This window comes from Quercus robur, chromosome 5, assembly GCF_932294415.1.
Source record: "Quercus robur chromosome 5, dhQueRobu3.1, whole genome shotgun sequence".
Lineage (NCBI taxonomy): Eukaryota > Viridiplantae > Streptophyta > Magnoliopsida > Fagales > Fagaceae > Quercus > Quercus robur.
Genome location: NC_065538.1, coordinates 11,387,121 through 11,406,311, shown reverse-complemented (window position 1 = coordinate 11,406,311; position 19,191 = coordinate 11,387,121). Strand labels below are relative to the sequence as shown.

Below are 19,191 nucleotides of genomic sequence, written 5' to 3'. Positions count from 1 at the left end.
AGGGCTGATGGCTTAGCCATCAATCTGAGTGATTTGGGCTAAGTTATGACCCTACCCTCTATGAATATGATCCCCTTGAGTCCTCACCTAAAACAGATATCTTATGATGCAATATTTGTTACATGCAAAAGAGAAAGGATCTGCTCTTCAATTAGCAAAGCAAATGTATCCAGTTGCCACTTGGTGCTATATTTTACTCACTATTATCAACATTATCCTTTGCATTGAACAACAATGATTTAAAGAACTTTGAAGAGATTTGACATAAGGATAAACTTAACGTCATGTAAAAAGAAAGAAAATATTCATTTATAGTAATATTTAAATTTGAGAACAAGTGTTAAATAATTAGATACTAGGGATAGGTTTCGCTCGAATACACTGTTTGAGAATGGCTTTCTCTTCATCAATGCACTTCTTTTCTTCAGGATCTTTTGGTTTTATCTTCCTTTTCTCTTCCAACATCCACTTGAAAAGTTCACGCTGTTGATTCTCTGGAATTGGTTCCCGCAACTTCACAAGTTTTGTGACAGATGGTGAGTGTAAGGTTTTTTCAGCAATAGGAGCAGTTTTAGCAGTGGAGATTGAAACTGGAGTTGCACCTTCTTCTATGTGCTCATCTTTCTTCTTTGTCGGAACAAAGAGGTAGGCTACAAAAGTTCACAGAAACTCTTAATTTTTTAAGGAGCATATTTAGAGCCCTAGAGACAACTTTGTGATAGGCTTCAAGACAGTGTTAACAGAAGCTTAAACTAACAACTTATCTAGATTAAAAAATAAAAGACTAACTTATATAGAAAAATTACATACAAACGGAGGGGGAAAAGACCAAGTTTGACCACAAACCTAGATATAAATACCTCTCAAACTATATAGGGCCATAACATGTAAAGAATATATTTCCGTTATGAGACCGCTCTGTCTACTTCGATGTCAATGTGATGAAACCAGTTTTACCACCCCTGAAGTCTTCTTTAATACTCCACTTTTTCTTTCTCAAACCTGAATGAGACAAACAAGTTATTAAAAAATGATCACCAAATGTAAGACCTATATATTAAAAAGACCATACCTGGTACACAAATATTGCACTTTTGTGGGGTTGGAGATTGGTGATTGGTAGGCATCCTTACCCCTACTTATAAAGTCATTAATATTTGTTCAACAATTAGTTAAGTAGGTAAGCGAGTTTGAGCAAATAGAATATACTGCTACTCACCTATAACTATGCAGTATGCACACCCTAAGGAATTGATACTAACTTTGTCTATCCAACATATTGCTCATCATTGACATGGATAAAGCCAAAAATTACTGGTATATGATTTTAATCATATCAAGTAGTAGAGCTTTAGATGACCAGTTAAAAATTATGCAAGAATTGCATTCTGTGTGTCTTTTTCTCCCACCTATTGTAATGATTATTCTTAGAATGATAGACAAACAAGTCTTTTACTTGATCATTGGCTGTTTTCCATGATAAATAGCCAAAACCATTACTCTGATTAGGCAACCATAAGGCTGTACTAATAAAATGAAGAACACCATGAGCTATTACCGTTACTCCCATTTTAACAAAACAAGAAGTTCCAACAACAACAAACTCCAGGATTTCAAAATGAAGGAATATGCATCCATTTATAAGGAGCATAAGGCTGTACTAATAAAATGAAGAACACCATGAGCTATTACCGTTACTCCCATTTTAACAAAACAAGAAGTTCCAACAACAACAAACTCCAGGATTTCAAAATGAAGGAATATGCATCCATTTATAAGGAGCATAAGGCTGTACTAATAAAATGAAGAATGCCATGAGCTATTACTGTCACTCTTACTCCCATATTAACAAAAGAAGAAGAAGTTCCAACAACAACAAACTCCAGGATTTCCAAAATGAAGGAATATGCATCCATTTATAAGGAGCGTGGATCGAAACCTGTAGTGAACTAAATGTTTAAGTTGAGAAATAATGGTTTTTATCAATAGAAAAATAAACAACTGACACAGCTGAGACATGGGATTCAAACAGTGATTTTGCCTCTACTTCAACTAATTGGGAAGGGGAGGGTTGGTGGGGACATTGCCATTTGGTCGAAGGATATCAAAGGAGAATCATCAATCCCACACAAGACATAAAATGTTTATTTCCCCTCTAATAGGAACAGTATATTAACCCCATACTTATCACCACTCTTTACACATTTGCGTTCCTAGACACTTTAGTGCATATTAGTAATTAGATGTCACATATGACATAACCAATTAAGAATTTAAGATCTAAATCCACAGAGGCTAGAATCAACATTTTATCACGCAATTCCTCAACTGAGGAGAATCATAAATCCCACACAAGCCAGACCATGGAACACCAAATCTCATTTAGTCAGAATTCCTCCATTCCCATCAAGGATTCCTCCAAAAATGAGATATTTAAAACCGTAACCCTTTATCCTAACAACAGAATACCCATCAACAATAACATCATGAAAAGCACCCGATAAGCTTAAAAAACAAATCTTTTAAGCTAAAATCTTAAAACCCATTACACCTTTTTATAAATTTAATCACTTTGCATATGAAATAAACACCCACATATATTAATGTAGATAGGAAATTAAGATAAACAGTGAATTACAAAGCTGAAGAATAAGAAAAAGAAAGGGACCTCCAACAGCAAGATTGACAGCCACGAGCATAGGCCAGAGAAAATGACTCTTTTGGTGGTGGCTGAGGTGGCAGAGCTGAAGACTCATGAGTGACCATTGCTGATGGTGAAGAAACTAGCTCGTTGGGTTTTTGTTTGGTGCTCTTGAAATTCTTTCAGTTGTGCTGTTTGTGAAAGACGACAAGCAAGCAGTCAATCAATCAAAAGTCAAATACTAGAGCGCAAATACTGAAAGCAAAAACAACAAAAGCACTGATTCACTGAAGTTGCTTTTGGAATCCCTTATTACTGCTTCTCAAAAACATAATATATATATATATATATATATATATATTGTGGAAAAGGGTAGAAATTATTTGATCTTACATTTTTGGGTTTGTTGATGTCGAGCTTTGGACCTTCGCTCATCGTTGCTTCAAAAGTTCTTTTCTTTGTCAACGATCGACACTCTTTTTTGATCACCTACTACAAGACTCGATCTGGATCTTCTCCATTTTTAAATCAAATGGTGAGTGTCGATTTAAAGGCTGAGATTCATTCCAAAGAGATCTAAGGCTATAATTTCGCCACCTCTTTTAAAATCAGTAACTCGAAAGGTTAACGTTAGTTAGTTAAAAAAAAAAAAAAAAGAAGGTAATTACGGAATTGTGATTTGGTTGAAATTTAAATTGTTTTTTCGTAATTTGAAATTTGACATTTTACCTATCTAATATTTTACTAAAATTTAAGTTGTCGACATGTTCAATATTATTTGATTTTGTATTTTTATGTTTTTTTGTGTTTCTAGAGGAAAAATATATAAAAGTGGGGAAAAATTATATATCTAGCCATGTTCTTAATAAAAATAAGTTAGAAAGCTCTAACTAAGCTAACCTAAGGTGAATAGAGTGTCAAATTTCAAATTACAAATAGACAACTTAAATTTCGATCAAACCACGAATGGATAAATTGTAATTTGCAAAAAAAAAAAAAAAAAAAAAAAACTATGAAGTTTTCTGCCAAAGGCCTAAAGGAGAAGGAAAAGAAGGAAAAAGGAGTGTCCACTGCTGTCAGAGGCGTCATGATCAAAGAGGCTGGTGGTTGCAGTCATGGTGGTTGGCTTTCAGAGGATGAGACCACCACTGCAGAAGTCCACCACTGTCATTGCCAGCAACTCCAACGGCCACAACACCCCCATACCTAATAGTTTTTAGAGAAAAATCCAAAACTTAATGATAATGATAACGTTGTTTTTTATGTAAACCAACGTTAACCTGTAATGTGTTTAACTTTAACCACAGTTATTTTTATTTTTATTTTTTTGAGAACAACCGCAGTCATGTTGATGAGTTCAGTAATAAGATTTAATTGAGGTGGCACATTTTACACCTTAGATCTATTTTAAATAGATCTTGTCCATGAAATGGATACGCTCCATTTCTCTTTGAAATGAGGATCCAAATCCCTACAAGGCTACGTACTCTAAAATTTTGTCAAGTATCTAAAAAAAAAATTTGTCAAAGAATTTTTTAATTATTTTATCTTGTCATCCCTTTTTACCATACGTTTGTGTTTGTTTCCATTAAACATATTTTTAGAAGATATTTTCGCCAATTTTTGGTGTTTAGTTGCACTGAAAACATTGGCTATTCAATTATTCAATACATGAAAAACAGTGCTATCTTTTCTTAAACTATACAAGAAAATCTAAGATACGAGTATGACATGTTAGTCCAACGAATTAGCTGTTGGTAACCAATGACAAAAAGATTGAGTTTTATTGAGTTCTCAATGTAAAATTATGAGTCCAAGACAAAAGTTATTTGTGGAAGAAAACTGAGTTTTTGTAAGTTTGATTGCAAGTTTGACCAATCGAGAGATGAGTTCAACCCTTGTTTGATTCAAAGTTCAACTGATCAAGAATTGCAAAATCAATTATTTCAAGTTGGACGTGATTTTTTTAGTCAACTGTACATGTGGGTTTTTCAGTTTTTGTAACCTTAATAATGAAGAGTTTATATAAAGGCCCATTAAGCACGACTTATAAAGAGGATAGAGAGGTAGAAACCCTAAGTTTTTTAGAGAGTTGATCTGAGCCTCCACTAACAATCAACACTGCTGTCATAGTGTAGATTAAAGTTGCTTGTCCAAATCTCAAAATCACAAACAAGGAGTTTTAGGGTTGAGTCTTTTTTTTTTTTTTTTTAAAGGGAAGATTTAGGGTTAAGGCTAGTATATAAACTTCAATTCTATTCTAGTGGGTCAGTTTACCTTGGAATTGATAGGTTAAATCCCTCCAAATTATTACTGTGAAACGGTATGTTTCATAGGTTTTCTTGGATCACCTTATTGTTGTCTTATGTTATTTTCATTGAATTTACTATTTTATTGCTTTATTGGTGACATATTTAATATGTGGCAATTAATCTGGAAATCAATCTAACGCTTTGTTTGTTTCAATGGGAAATTTTGTATAAAGATAATTTTTCATGTTTTCTAATGTTTTGTAGCATCAAAGAAATGAGTTAAGGCAAAACTATCTTTGGTTAACAAAAAAAAAAAAAGGACTTATTTTTAGAAATTGTTTTCCACTAATTAATTCATAACTGATTAATTATTTGAAGTTAATAATTTTGCTGTAAAATCAAGGGGTCTAAAAAGCCTAACTTGACCCCTGGAGAATTTTTATGGAAAATTTACCTTTTTTTGAATTTCAATTTTTTCAAAAACAATAGAGTCAAACACTTATTTTTCTAAATAAGAATAATTTAAATTTGCTAGAAAATTTATGATCTGATCTTACTTGTATCCAATTGTGATATATTTATGCTTAAGTTTTTTTTTTTTTTTTGAGAAAGTTGTGCTTAAGTTAAATGATAATTAAATAATAATTATTTTTTGCTACGGTTAAAGTGGACGGATTCAAATCATAGAAATTTAACCAACAATGGAGGAGGCAATCCTTAGGCCACAGACTATTGGTAATCAAATAATTATTAATTCATTGAAGTCATTTTTCACATTTTTCATATATCAATGGAATAATCACATAATTCTTATCATTTTACATTGTCTGCTTCTTTTTCTTTTTTCCCCCATGACAAATAATATAATCGTAACTAATTTTTCTAATTGTTAATAATATTATGTTATATACAGCCAAATATATTTTACACAAGGCCCATATAAAAACCTTTCCACGAATGATTTTTAAATGGAATTATAATAGACCTGCACATGACATTGGCTAGTCACAAGAATTACAACACAAATGAAAAGGTACTGCAAATGAGCTCCTTGTTTCATAATAGAGCATGATAGCAATTATTCATAACACAGGTAATTATCAATAGAAATTGAGTACATCTAATGACGCATACAGCTTGTCAGCCCTTTTAGGGTATTTAAAGTAAAATAATAACACCAGTACATACGATCCTCAACCAAGTTGAAGCATCGTTTCCGCCAATGATGATTAATATAAAGAACACTGACTACACCCAAAAAGAAAATAAGGTAAGATACCAAAAAACTCATAAAGAAGGCTAGAAGATCAACTTCATACCATTTGCCGTCACTTGCCTCTGAAGATTTTTGTGGTGATGGAGGTGATTCATCTATAACAGTGCAACTTTTCTTTAGTGGTGGACCACAAAGAAATGGATTTCCTTCATAGCTGCTCTCTTCAAATGTTGAAAATTGTTTTTTCATGTCTGGAACTTTGCCTGATAAGTTGTTGTGAGCCACTGTGAAAACTGCCAGAAACGTTAGATCAATCAATACTGAAGGAATTTCTCCACTCAAATTGTTTTGAGAAAGGTCTAAGCTCTCCAACTGAGTTAAATCTGAGAATGTTTTTGGAATAGAACCATTTAATTGATTGTGGGACAAGTTCAATGAAAAAATTGAAGATAGTCGTCCTAGCTCTGGTGGGATTTCACCTGTTAGCTTGTTGAATGACAAATCCAATGTAGACATCATATCAAGGATGAGACCATGGTACAAGTTAGACCTATATTTCGTCAAAAACTCAATCTCAATTGGTATATTGAAATGAAAATTTGTCCCTTCAATTTGACGATCCTTGTTTAGAAGATATTTATATGGGAGGGAAAATCCAGAGGACCCAATAGAATAACCTCCGTAGACAAATTCACTAGCAGCTTGCTTCCCGAAGGATATATTGTAAAAGCAATATGGTATTGTCCCAGAAAAAAAGTTCCTAGAAAGATCCATTATGCTTATCTTCTTTAACCAACAGAGCTGCTTTGGAATCATTCCACTAAACTGGTTGCCACTCAACAAAAGTACTCTTAAATTAGAAAATCTGTCAATTTCTTTAGGGATGTTTCCAGAAAAGCTATTATCTCTAATGTCTAATGTCACAAGATTTGATGCATTGAGAACAGCTTTTGGTAGTGATCCTATGAGATTGTTCCCTTGCAAAAGTAGGTGCCGCGCATGTTCTAGATTCAAGCAAGTAGGTAACAATCCCAAAAGCAAATTATAAGAAAGGTTTAATGTTGAAATTTGTCCACACGGAATCTTACCCTCAAAAAAGTTGTTACTAAGGTCAATAATCATAGCATCACTATTATTTACCATCCATACAGGAATTATACCCGACATGTGATTGTTGCTAATATCTAGGTAAATAACTCTTAGGTGTACCACTGGAAGAGTACCTGTGAAATAATTATTGTTTAATTCCAAAGAAAAAAAGTATTTTTTGAAGTTCTTTGAAAAAATTTCACCGTGAAAGTAATTATTAGATAACCTCAAAATATCCAAGCGGGTGCAATTGGCAACCAATTCCATTGGTACCTCTCCAGAAAAATGATTGAAGGACAAATCCAAATTCTCTAACTTACTCATGTTACCGATTGAGGATGGGAGATTACCTTCAAAATAATTTCGAGATAGATTTAGAGATTCTAATTTTGGAATAATCTTTCCGATATTTTCTTGAAGCTGCCCATCAAGGTTATTGTCAGAGACATCCAACCAACGAAGATCCATGGAGCGATATGATGGCAAATGAAATTGACCTGCAAAGGAGTTACTTCGAAGACTCAACAGTTGTAATCTAGTATTGTTTTCAAGCAACCAAATGGGGAAGCTTCCATTCAACTTATTGTGAGATATATCAACAACTTCCAATTCATGTTGGTCGAAGAGAAACTTAGGAATGTTACCGGTGGACTTGTTTAGACTACAGTTAGATAGTAATAGCACCTTTAATTGAAATGATGGGTCCCAATTGGGGTTTTCAATTTCGATATCAAGCTTGTTGTTGTCATTAAAAAGTTTAATCACCTTAAGCTTGGAGTGATTAGCAAACAAGCTGAAGGAGAATAAACCTTCAAAAAGATTATAACTCAAATCAATGTACTCAAGGGATGTCCAGTTGGCTACAGGAGACAAAGACAAGTTTCCACTGAACCGGTTGTAAGATATATCTAACAACCTAAGAGATGTCAAATTGGTTAAGCATGGAGGAAGGATTCCTTCAAAGTTATTACCACCAAGATCTAACTCTTCCAGTTTCTTCAGTGCACACATTTCTGTCAAAAGCAATACGATTAATTAGTTTTGTCTATCCTAAAAATCTCCTAAAATAAGAATCTATAAAACAAGTGAATTAGTATATGCGATCAAAATAATTAATTTTGACTCCTGAAAAAGTGAATGATCAATTGTTTGTGCGTTAAGTTGCAACCAATTAGATCTATTCTATATCAACCTTTCACTTTTCCTTGTTTTTACACTCCTATTCAATTTTAGAAGATTAACAAATTGTCAAATTCGATTTCATAGTAGATTCTTACCTCGAATGGGTAAAGTTCTATTTAGTTTATTAGAATATAATGATAGAGCCTTGAGTGAAGATAGTGCTCCAATATATGGAGGGATACTTCCAGTGAAAGAATTTTCACTCAAATCTAAAATCTTCAAACTGCTGAAGTTTGCCATATCTAGAAAGAGAATTGATGTAGATAGTGTCAAGAGAAAATATTTAAAATGGCTCATTGGCTTATACTAAAAGAAATTACATATCATATGAAAATTATTCTTGCAGTTAAAATAGATGATGGAATGTTTACCCTTGAATGGTAGGCTTCCATTAAGACCATTTCCTTGCAGGATGAGGACCTCCAAGTTGTTTAGATTAACCAGCTCTACGTCATCGGTAAAGAGATATGAATTTATCAAATGGAAACTAGCAGTACATATGGAAGATCTAGTAAAATAACACATTTCATATTGAAGCCACACTACCACAATCATTTACATATATCAAGCATTTTGTGATTTTTAACATGAAGAAAGTAAATCTCAATAAAGGTAAAATTGGTTATAAAATCTCAGTTTTTTTCTAAACTTTTTCATGGTATTCTTGAAGAAGAGAATTTAAATTTGCACGTACCGTGGCTAGAAAGAGGCCCTTCCATGGAATTGTAACTTAGATCAAGAAATTTAAGAACTAGGAGGGCACCTAAGAATCTTAAAATTTTCTTGCCAAATTGATTCCAACGTAAATCTAAGTGCCCTAGCTTACTCATTTTAGACAAACAATTGGATTCTGTAAAAAAACATATTCAACCAATTGTTAAATCCATGAAGACAATGGGAAAAGAGTGTCATAATATGTTATTCAATTGTTTGTGAATGATCAATTGTTTGTGCGCACAAGTTGCAACCAATTAGATCTATTCTATATCAACCTTTCACTTTCCCTTGTTTTTACACTTCTATTCAATTTTGGAAGATTAACAAATTGTCAAATTCAATTTCATAGTAGATTCTTACCTCGAGTGGGTAAAGTTCCATTAAGTGGATTAGAATATAATGATGGAGCCTTGAGTGAAGATAGTGCTCCAATCATGGTTTTAAAAACCGAACCGGACAAAGAACCGTTTTTTTTGGAATTTTCGGTTCAACCCCGGTTTTTGGCCGGTTTTCCGGTTGTTGACCGGTTATTGACCGGTTTTGGGGGTTTTAACCGGACCGGATTGACTCCCGGTTCCCGGTTGAACCGGTCGGACCGGCCGGTCCGGTCCGGTTTTTAAAACAGTGGCTCCAATATATGGAGGGATACATCCAGTAAAAGAATTTTCACTCAAATCTAAAATCTTCAAACTACTGAAGTTTGCCATATCTACAAAGAGAATTGACGTAGATAGTGTCAAGAGAAAATATTTAAAATGGCTCATTGGCTTATACTAAAAGAACTTACATATCATATGAAAATTATTCCCGCAGTTAAAATAGATGATGGAATGTTTACCCTTGAATGGTAGGCTTCCATTAAGACCATTTCCTTGCAGGATGAGGACCTCCAAGTTGTTTAGATTAACCAGCTCTACGTCATCGGTAAAGAGATATGTATTTATCAAATTGAAACTAACAGTACATATGGAAGATCTAGTAGAATAACACATTTCATATTGAAGCCACACTACCACAATCATTTACATATATAGAACATTTTGTGATTTTTAACATGAAGAAAGTAAATCTCAATAAAGTTAAAATTGGTTATAAAATCTCAGTTTTTTTTCTAGACTTTTTCATGGTATCCTTGAAGAAGAAAATTTAAATTTGCACATACCGTGGCTAGAAAGAGGCCCTTCCATGTGATTGTAACTTAGGTTGAGAAATTTAAGAACTGGGAGGGCACCTAAGAATCTTAAAATTTCCTTGTCAAAGTGATTCCAACTTAAATTTAAGTGTGCCAGCTTGCTCATTTTAGACAAACAATTGGATTCTGTAAAAAACATATTCAACCAATTGTTAAATCAATGAGTGTATTCATTATCCCAATAATCATAATATGAAAATAAATAAGTAAATGAATGATCTATCAAGAATCGTATGTGATTTCTGGTACAATCATTACGACAACCTACATTGTTGATATGTGAAGTTTTACGATTGAAAACCATATGTAACTTTGAAAGCAAAAGAAGGTATGTGCACTTATCATTTAAATACAATGTGCGGGCTCCTGTTTCTACCTTTCTTATATATGAAGTGAAGATCAAGTGTACATGACTACATCAAAGCCCAATGATATACGTATTATCGGTAGTAGCTGTTAAGAGCATTTCCAACAGCTTCTCCAAATTTTTGTATTACTTGGAGGGTAAATAATTACAGTTACATTTATCTTTTACCTACGTACTTTTTCAAATACATTTTCCAACAGACTTACTATCATTTTTCTATCTTATTAAAATATTAGCTCTTCATTATTTCTTTATTCTTTCTTTATCTTTCCTTTATTCCTATATTTTTCAAATTTCTAATGGCTATATTTTTAAATTGCCATCGACAACATTTTCAAATTTTCCAATAGTCATATTTTTCAATGATAATATTTCTTAAGAGATTTTTGTTCTTATTATTCATTAACTTATAATTAGTTTCCTTAAAGCAAAACTTACCATACTTATCATTAAAAAAAGTCCACCACATATTTAGACCATTTACTTTTTTCTTATTATTCATTAACTTAGAACTAGTCTCAGAGCACGCGCTCACACGCGTGCTTAGAGGTTTTTCAATTTTTTATGTGAAGGTTAATAATTTGAATCTATTATAATTTGGAATTACTATATTTTCCAATCACAAAAATACATAGGGCTGATAATGGGGAGATTTAAATTTATTAGGTAGAAGTTTGAAGTTGTTTGTGTGACTAAAATCTGGGTGTACGGCTGGTTTTTTTTTTTTTTTTTTCAATAATGGTAGATGTGTTTTGTTGTTGTTGTTGTTGTTGTTGTTGTAGTATAGATTATTTACTTTTTGAAAAAACTTACCATACTTATCATTTTTTTTTTGTTGGCACCATACTTATCATTAAGGGTGAGTTTGGTTCAGCTTTTTGAAACAGCTTTTTGAAAGTGAGCTTTTTCCAAAAAGTGCATAATGGAAAAGTGCTTTTTGAAAAAGCTGAGTATTTGGTAAAAACTGTTAAAAATGCTTTTTGAAAAAGCTGAGTGTTTGGCTTGCACTTATAAAAGTAGCAGTTTGAGTGGTAAATTACCAAATATGACAATGTATATATAAAGGAGTTTATTTGAATGTACTATTACAATTATTTTTTTCTCATCAATATTAGCTAATAATAACTTACCACTTAAGATTTATTGTAAAAATATTGTGATAGCATTTCTCAATTTTAATTTATTATTCTTTATTTCTTTTTTCTTTTCATCCGTATTTCCTTTTTTTTTTCCTTCTTTTTTTTTTCCCCTCTTTTTTTTTCCCCCTCTTTTTTTCTCCTTCACACATGTACCCTTACTTTTTTTCTTTTTTTTCCTTCTTTCCTCTTTTTTCCCTACCACTTCCTCCGTTCTCCAAAACATTCTACACAGAGCCTCTTTTTTCTTTCCTCCTTTCTCCCTTTTCTCTTGCCACACAGAGCCTCCCTACCACTTCCTTCACATATTACTGGGAGTACCCAATACCCACACTTCAAGAAGACCAATACCCACACTTCAAGTACCCAGTACCCACACTTTAACTCTGCTTTTTGAAACACAATGGGCAATTTGGGAAGAAGACGAAGAAGAAAGAAGAAGAAGACGAAGAAGATTGGTCCGGATTGGTCAAGAGGAAGCCGTGACTTTCTAGCTACAGCCCAAAATGCACCTTAGAGAAATCCCTCTCTGTCGAAGCTTGCATGGTTGAATCTCTCTCATTTGATCTCAAGTGTTCTGCTACCATTGAGTTTGTATTTTGATTTTGATTTTGGGTTTGGGTTATGGGTTTTCAGTTGATGGTTTAATTTTCAGTTATTTTTTGTGGATTTTGGGTAGATCATGTTTGATTTTTGTTGTATTTTGGGTTTCCGTTGTTTTAACGGGTTTTGGTGGGGGTGGTTTTAACGATTGATGGTGGTGGTGGTTGGGTGGTGATGGTTGGACGGTGTTGGGTGGATGGTGGGATCTGCGTTTTGGTGGTGGTGCTCTTGCAGGTTATGTGCGTCTGTGTGGGTGTGTTTGTGTTTGTGTGCATCAAAGGAAGAAGATAAGGACATCTTTTGATTTATTAAAGGGTAATTGCCCACAAAGTCCAACGGATAGTTGATCAACACGCATGGACTTTTTCCAAAATGCAGCTCAGCTCCTTTTCCATCCTGCGCATTCTCCTCACAAACCCAAAACGCAAATTTTTCCAAAAAGTTGCATTTTGGTCTCAGCCAAACGGGCTTTGGACATTGGTTTTTTCCAAAACAGGCTTTTTGGGCTTGGAAAGTGGAAACAAACAGGCACTAAAAAGAGTCACCACCCACCACACAGTTAGACTATGCTTCTCTCTTATTATACATTAAATTATAATTAATTTCCTTAAAAAAATTTAACATAATTATTATCATAAAAAAAAGTCCATTCTCTACCCTACCTTTTTGGTTTCATTATAGACACACACAAAGAAGATAAGAAAAATCCCTGTCCATTGCCGCCTCTTCACCGCCGCTCAATCGGTGGAGATTAGTCAACTTAGATCAATTTCACTGTGCATTGCCGCCTCTTCACTGCTGCTTGTCTTCCTCCCACTACCGAGTGCAGGCAACCGAGATTGGGTCAAATCGACTTCTTTGTTGTTGATCTGTTGTTTTTGTTTTGATTTTAGATTTGTTATTCTAATTAACTTTGTCTTTTTCCTGTTCTTGATCTGTTGTTGTTTTGATTTTAGATTTGTTGTTCAAATTAAATCTGTTTTTTCCCCGTTTTTGATCTGTTGTTGTTGTAGTTGTGGTTTTGATTTTAGATTTGTTCTAATTAAATTTCTTCTAATATTAGATTGTGTTTGAGTTTTGTATGTGTTACCGTTTTAGATACACTTGAGAGAGAGAAATGAGTTCAATTGAGAAGGTAGAGAGTAAACAAAGAGGAAAGGAGGAAAGAGAAAGAATATTTTTTTTATTCAACCATGTACTTTTTTTGAGAGATTAATAATGTTCTGGATGCTACATTCAAAATCAATAGCAAAAATTTATTCAAAATGTTCTAATTATAGAAAAATAAATAAATTCAGTTTTCGCAATTAAAAAATGCACAAACAGGCTTCTCAAAAATAAAAAATAAAAAATAAAATAAAAATAAAAAAGGCACAAAATTACCGAAGGGCCTAATTTATCCACAAAATCAGTCTCAGATCTGCCAAAACTAGAATCCACATCCATACGAAAAATGGCAAATAAGATTTCTGAGAGTTTCCTTCAACAATCACAGAGATATATATAAAAGTAAATACCGTGTAAAAAACTCAAAACAAGATTCAAATAATCAATGGCAAATCCACTTTTCTTTCTTTGGTAAGCTACGCTCACAAAACAAGAGAGTACTGTTGCATGCGTCTCACGCAACAAAAGAGAGACGACAGCAAAAACTAATTAAACCAAAGATTAAAAAAAAAAAATAGAGAGGGAAAAAAAATCGTCATCCAGCGAAGAGAGAGAGCATTGTCATTGCTCACGAATGCGAGGCTTTGATGACAGTGGCGATTTGGGCTTGTCGCTTGTTAGGTGATTGTGGATCAGGTTTGATATGGGTTTTTGGTGTGGGGCTGTGTGGAATTGGATCAATTGGGTTAGACGAGGGTGATGGTGGGTTGCGAGGCTTGATGGGGGTGGTGGTTTAGGTGATTTGGGGTTGTTTGGGTGATGGCTGACATGACAAACGACGATAGCATCGGCTCCTTCGCACCAACACCATCGGGCCGACTCAGATCGTGCAACGAAGCCATGGAGCTCTCTCTCTGTCTCCCTCCATTTCTCTCTCACAGATGACTGTTATCATCCAAATATTTTGTGTATGGAAAAAAGATGGGTTTAGATTTACGATTGTTGTAGTTATTGTGTTTGTGGATGATGATTAATTGATTATAAAGCTGTTTTACTTCTTTATCTGTTGTGTTTGGTTAGTGGGAAAATTCTGGGGAAAGATTTCAATTTTTGAAGGGACGTTTTTATATCTAAATATTACTAAAATAATATTTAGTTTACTTTTTTATTATATATATTTTACTAAAATAATATTTAGTTTACTAATTCTCCCAAAGTGAGCTATTGATATTTATTATATAGATTTTACAAACTGGCATATTATTCATGTCACATTTGTTTGTAAGTTTTTTGTAGTAAAATTTGTATTAACTTTAATATTTTTCATTTACTTAATGGTGATTGAATTGTATTTCTATTAATTCTTTTTGTTGAGAAAATACTAAATTTACTACAAATTTTACTACAAAAGAATTTATAAACCGATGTGGCAATGAAGTGACACTTTAACAAATTAAAAAATCAATGAGTATTAAATTACTTGCACATCAATTTATAAAACTTATATAATAAAACTCGTAATATAATAACATAACTCTAATATTTTAGATCTTCTTAAGAATAAGGAAAAAAAAAAAAAAAAAAAACACATTACCACCCCCATATCTAAGAGCATCAGCATTGGAAAATTCCAATGCTATTCTATTTTACCATTCTTAAACACTACTTTATCAATATATCATACCATTTTACAATTCCTCCAAATCCCAAAACTCTATTTTTATTAAAATATTATTTTTTTACCTCTCTTTATTATTTTGTTTCCAACCGTTTTCCTGGGCTTTCCAACAACAATTTTTATTCCTCTCTCTCAATCTCTAGCACCGGTTCAACACACAGCACACACACACACCCATGATACACCGATCATCCTACCCAAACCCATCACCACACCCACACACACAAACACAAACACAAACATCAAACCAGTAACAAAGAGCCACACACAAACATCAAACCAGCAACAAAGAGCCACACACAAACACAAACCAGCAACAAAGCCACACACACAAACACAAACCATCAATAGAGCCACACACACAAACCATCAAACCAGTCCACCGATCAACAAACCCAAGCCACCGATCTGAAACCCACGCCGCCGATTTGAAACCCAGGCCACCGATCAAAAAAATCATCATCGGAGTAAGCCCATTCAACCCCATTCAAAAAAAAAATCATCACCGGAGCAAACCCATTCAAAAAAAATCATCTCCGGAGCAAACCCATTCAAAAAAAATCATCACCGGAGCAAACCCATTCAAACCCATTCAAAAAAAATATCATCGGAGCCACCGGAGCAAACGCATTCAAAAAAATGAGAGAGATGAGAGAGCAGATGGAGAGCAGAGTCGAGAGAGCAGATGGAGAAGCAGAAACGGAAAAGAGAGAAGAGAACAGAAAAAATGAAAGAGATGAGAGACAGAGGAGAGAGAGTAGAGATACCGGAGCCTCCGGAGCAAACCCATTCAAAAAAAATCATCACCGGAGCCACAGGAGCAAACCCATTCAAAAAAATGAGAGAGATGAGAGAGTAGATGGAGAGCAGAGCCGAGAGAGCATATGGAGAAGCAGAGACGGAAGAGAGAGAAGGGATCAGGAAAAAATGAGAAAGATGAGAGACAGAGGACAGAGAGTAAAGATAAAATATTAATTTTTTTTTTAGAATAGTGCTACAGTGCAATTCTATCTTTAGAACTGCACTGTAGCAAGTATTGCAAAAAATTTACAATACATGCTTTTACAATTTTCTGATGTAGATGGTTTTAACTACAAATACTAAATTTCCCTTAGATATAGCATTAGCATTGTCCAATGCTAATGCTCTAAGGGGACCTTTCTATGTTAGGGGCCATAGACAATAGCCTAAATGGCCTAGGCCTATGGGCGGCCCTCCTTTTAAAGGAAAACATTTGGAACGTCCATAAAAAAAATGATATCAAATGCTCTTCTCATCATATAGATAAAAGGCCTTACGTTTGAGGCAGTACCTCTATATATATAGTTGATAATTTGATATTTTTATCATGTTGTTAAGTGAAAATCACGTTGATATCCTGATGAATTTGGTTCCCAATCATGGCCATATTAATCAAACTACTATACAAAATTAACCAATCATTCAGATTTATCACAAGATGAGAGGGGGAGGGTAATTGAATGAAAAGAACTCACATCAAGTTTTGTAGAAATTTCATCGAACGTATGACACCATTGGCATGCAATACCAAAAGAACAACAATAATGCACTGAAAATTTTCAAATCGACCAAACATCTCCACACGAAGTTATGATAGTAGGTAGGATGTATATTTTCTGCTGGTTCGAATGTGGTGCATACAAGTTTTGATAGTCTTACAATTTTATCACTACAACACTGTTTATCAAGATGCTTCATTTCTAAAAAATCTTGACTCAAATTGGGTTTGATGGAGATGGAATTGGGTCGAGAGAGGAAGAGATAAAATCAGATATAAATAATGAGAGAATTCATAAGGACTGTTACACCATTTTATTTTGCTTTAACAAACGTTGGGAGAGAGTAATTAACAAGAATGGAATGGCATTTTGATTTTGGAGAGAGTCCTAAATTATGCAAGGACTGTTATACGGTTTGCAAAATGATTAAGATGGTTAACAAACGTTTAAGATGGTGAACGAAAATAAAATTTGCAAGAAATAAGAAGAATGAAAGGAGATAATAAAACAGAGATAGGAAGGTGGCATGATAGGAACCTGAATTTATGGTCGAGTCATCCTCAGTCCTCACCGTGTAATTGATTTTTATTTTTAGAAAAGTGTAACTGATTTTTATAATTAATAATAATAAAAAATTTATTTGTATAATATACTATTAATTTGAGTAATTTTTCTCAAGCTCATTCTCAATTTCAACACGTGTTGTTGTCTCTGCTTTGATGTTTTTTTTTTTGGATAGGCTTGATGAACTATATTTGTTTTCATTAGATGCGTGTGTAGGAGTCTAACTTGGCTTCTATTATAAAGTTTCAACTTATACTGTTCGTTTATGATAATTACACTTTTTGTCATAAAATCAAGATACCAATCAATTTTTGATATAGGTAGGTATTGAACCATAGATATCTTATTTAACCATCAGAGACTTTACTAATTGAGCTAACTAGAACACACAGTTGAATCCCAACTTGGTGGATGTATAAAATAATGACACTAGTCCTTTACTCAATGCATATAACAATGACGTGCTATCTTTTAAATTTATGTAAACCTATTATGTCATATGGCAAACAACGATTTGTACACATCATAAATATTTAACACATCATCTCCTAAAATACTTGTAAATTAATTACGGTTATACATATTTGACATATGTAAAGTTTAGAATAGATGGATGTCCTCAAATTAATCCTAAAAAAACATAGTTTGAATCTAATTATATATAATCTAATTTAAATCTAATAATTAAAAAGGTTTTTCCTCTAAAATAAATTTAATTAATTGAATTGCGAGAAGATGAACAACTACAATATTTTTTATTTTATTTGGGATATTTAATCCTAAGCAAGACATAAATAGCTCGAAATTCTTATGTGTGTGTGTGTGCGCGCGCGCGTGCGTGCATGTGTGTGTGAGTGATAGTAGAAGCAAAAGCTCACATACCTTCATTTCCTAACCAACCAGCAATTTTGTTGTCAGATAAGTCAAGATTTCTTAGCTCCTTGAAAGGTTGAAATAGAGACATGTTTACATACCAAGAATCCTCATAATTTTGCTCTTGGTTTATATTGGCGAGCGTGAGCTTGATCACATGACCAGTGGAGGTGCTACACTTGACCCGCTCCCAACTACAACACTGACTTTTTGTGTCATTAACCCATGTTGGAAGAAGGGGTTTAGTATGATTAGTTTTGGATTTCAGAAAGGTATTCAATTCTAGCAGACCCATCCTCTCATCCTCAATACCAGCATTGTGCTCATGAATTTGAACAAAAAGTAGTAAAGCCCATAGCAAAAATTTCACCAAAGGCCACTCCATTGACAAATATGATTGTGAAACACCTAGTTTCATTCCTAGCTAAACCAGCTTCTTTGTAAGTACCCAAGACAAGAATGTTATAAGTCCATAGGCCTTTATATAGAGAAATTTATAAGGTTTTCATATTTTAATCCATATTTTAATTATATGATAAACTTCTAGTCAAGTCTTTTTGGACATGAGAATTTCATGGGCAATGACTACGTAGGTGTAATTGGGTTGTATCCGATCCAATTGTCGTCTTTTAACTTTTATGTGGACTCTACTTTTGTTTTGGTGAAGGTGGGCTCTCCCTTTTGTTTATTCATAAAGCATTAATCATACTTTCTAATTTATTATTTTCTGTTTTAATGGGAGCACATTCGGATAATTTTTTTTTTAAAATATTAAGTATTTTTAACTCACATGAAGAAAGAGAGGAGATGAATTTTTAAAGAAATTTAAAGTGATGTATATTCAAAAGAACAAATCTTTGTTACATTTTTTGTTTTGGAAAACGATAATGAAGGTATTATTCTTGAACATAATGATGAAAGCAGCTTGACATTGTGGGTGATTGGCACGTCATTTGAGTTTTCTCGTGATTTAATTTTTAGTTCCTTATTGTTATTGATAATAAGTGATTATATATATTTTTTGTTTCTTAAAAAAAAAAGTGATTAATTTTTT

General features: G+C 33.3%; 1 protein-coding gene and 1 long non-coding RNA gene across 4 annotated transcripts; both read right to left on the bottom strand.

The window, feature by feature from the left end:
- Nucleotides 1-287: 287 nt before the first annotated feature.
- Nucleotides 288-3,152, bottom strand: LOC126725140 (uncharacterized). The gene is made up of 3 exons (XR_007655329.1): nt 3,035-3,152; nt 861-2,832; nt 288-650 (listed from the first exon to the last, which is right to left on the bottom strand). It is a non-coding gene; the product is annotated as an uncharacterized LOC126725140 (long non-coding RNA).
- A 2,801-nt stretch (nt 3,153-5,953) lies between these two features.
- On the bottom strand, nt 5,954-18,576 carry LOC126725137 (receptor-like protein 13). Of its 3 annotated transcripts, none has more exons than XM_050429672.1 (3): nt 18,147-18,576; nt 8,476-8,622; nt 5,954-8,211 (listed from the first exon to the last, which is right to left on the bottom strand). In XM_050429672.1, the coding sequence occupies exons 1-3, from the start codon at nt 18,553-18,555 to the stop codon at nt 6,014-6,016; spliced, it is 2,754 nt and encodes a 917-aa protein (XP_050285629.1). In that variant the 5' UTR covers nt 18,556-18,576; the 3' UTR covers nt 5,954-6,013. The 3 variants fall into 3 exon arrangements, with proteins under 3 accessions (XP_050285629.1, XP_050285628.1, XP_050285627.1); XM_050429671.1 differs by lacking the exon at nt 18,147-18,576 and adding an exon at nt 9,936-10,411; XM_050429670.1 differs by lacking the exon at nt 18,147-18,576 and adding an exon at nt 8,752-9,520.
- Nucleotides 18,577-19,191: the final 615 nt, after the last annotated feature.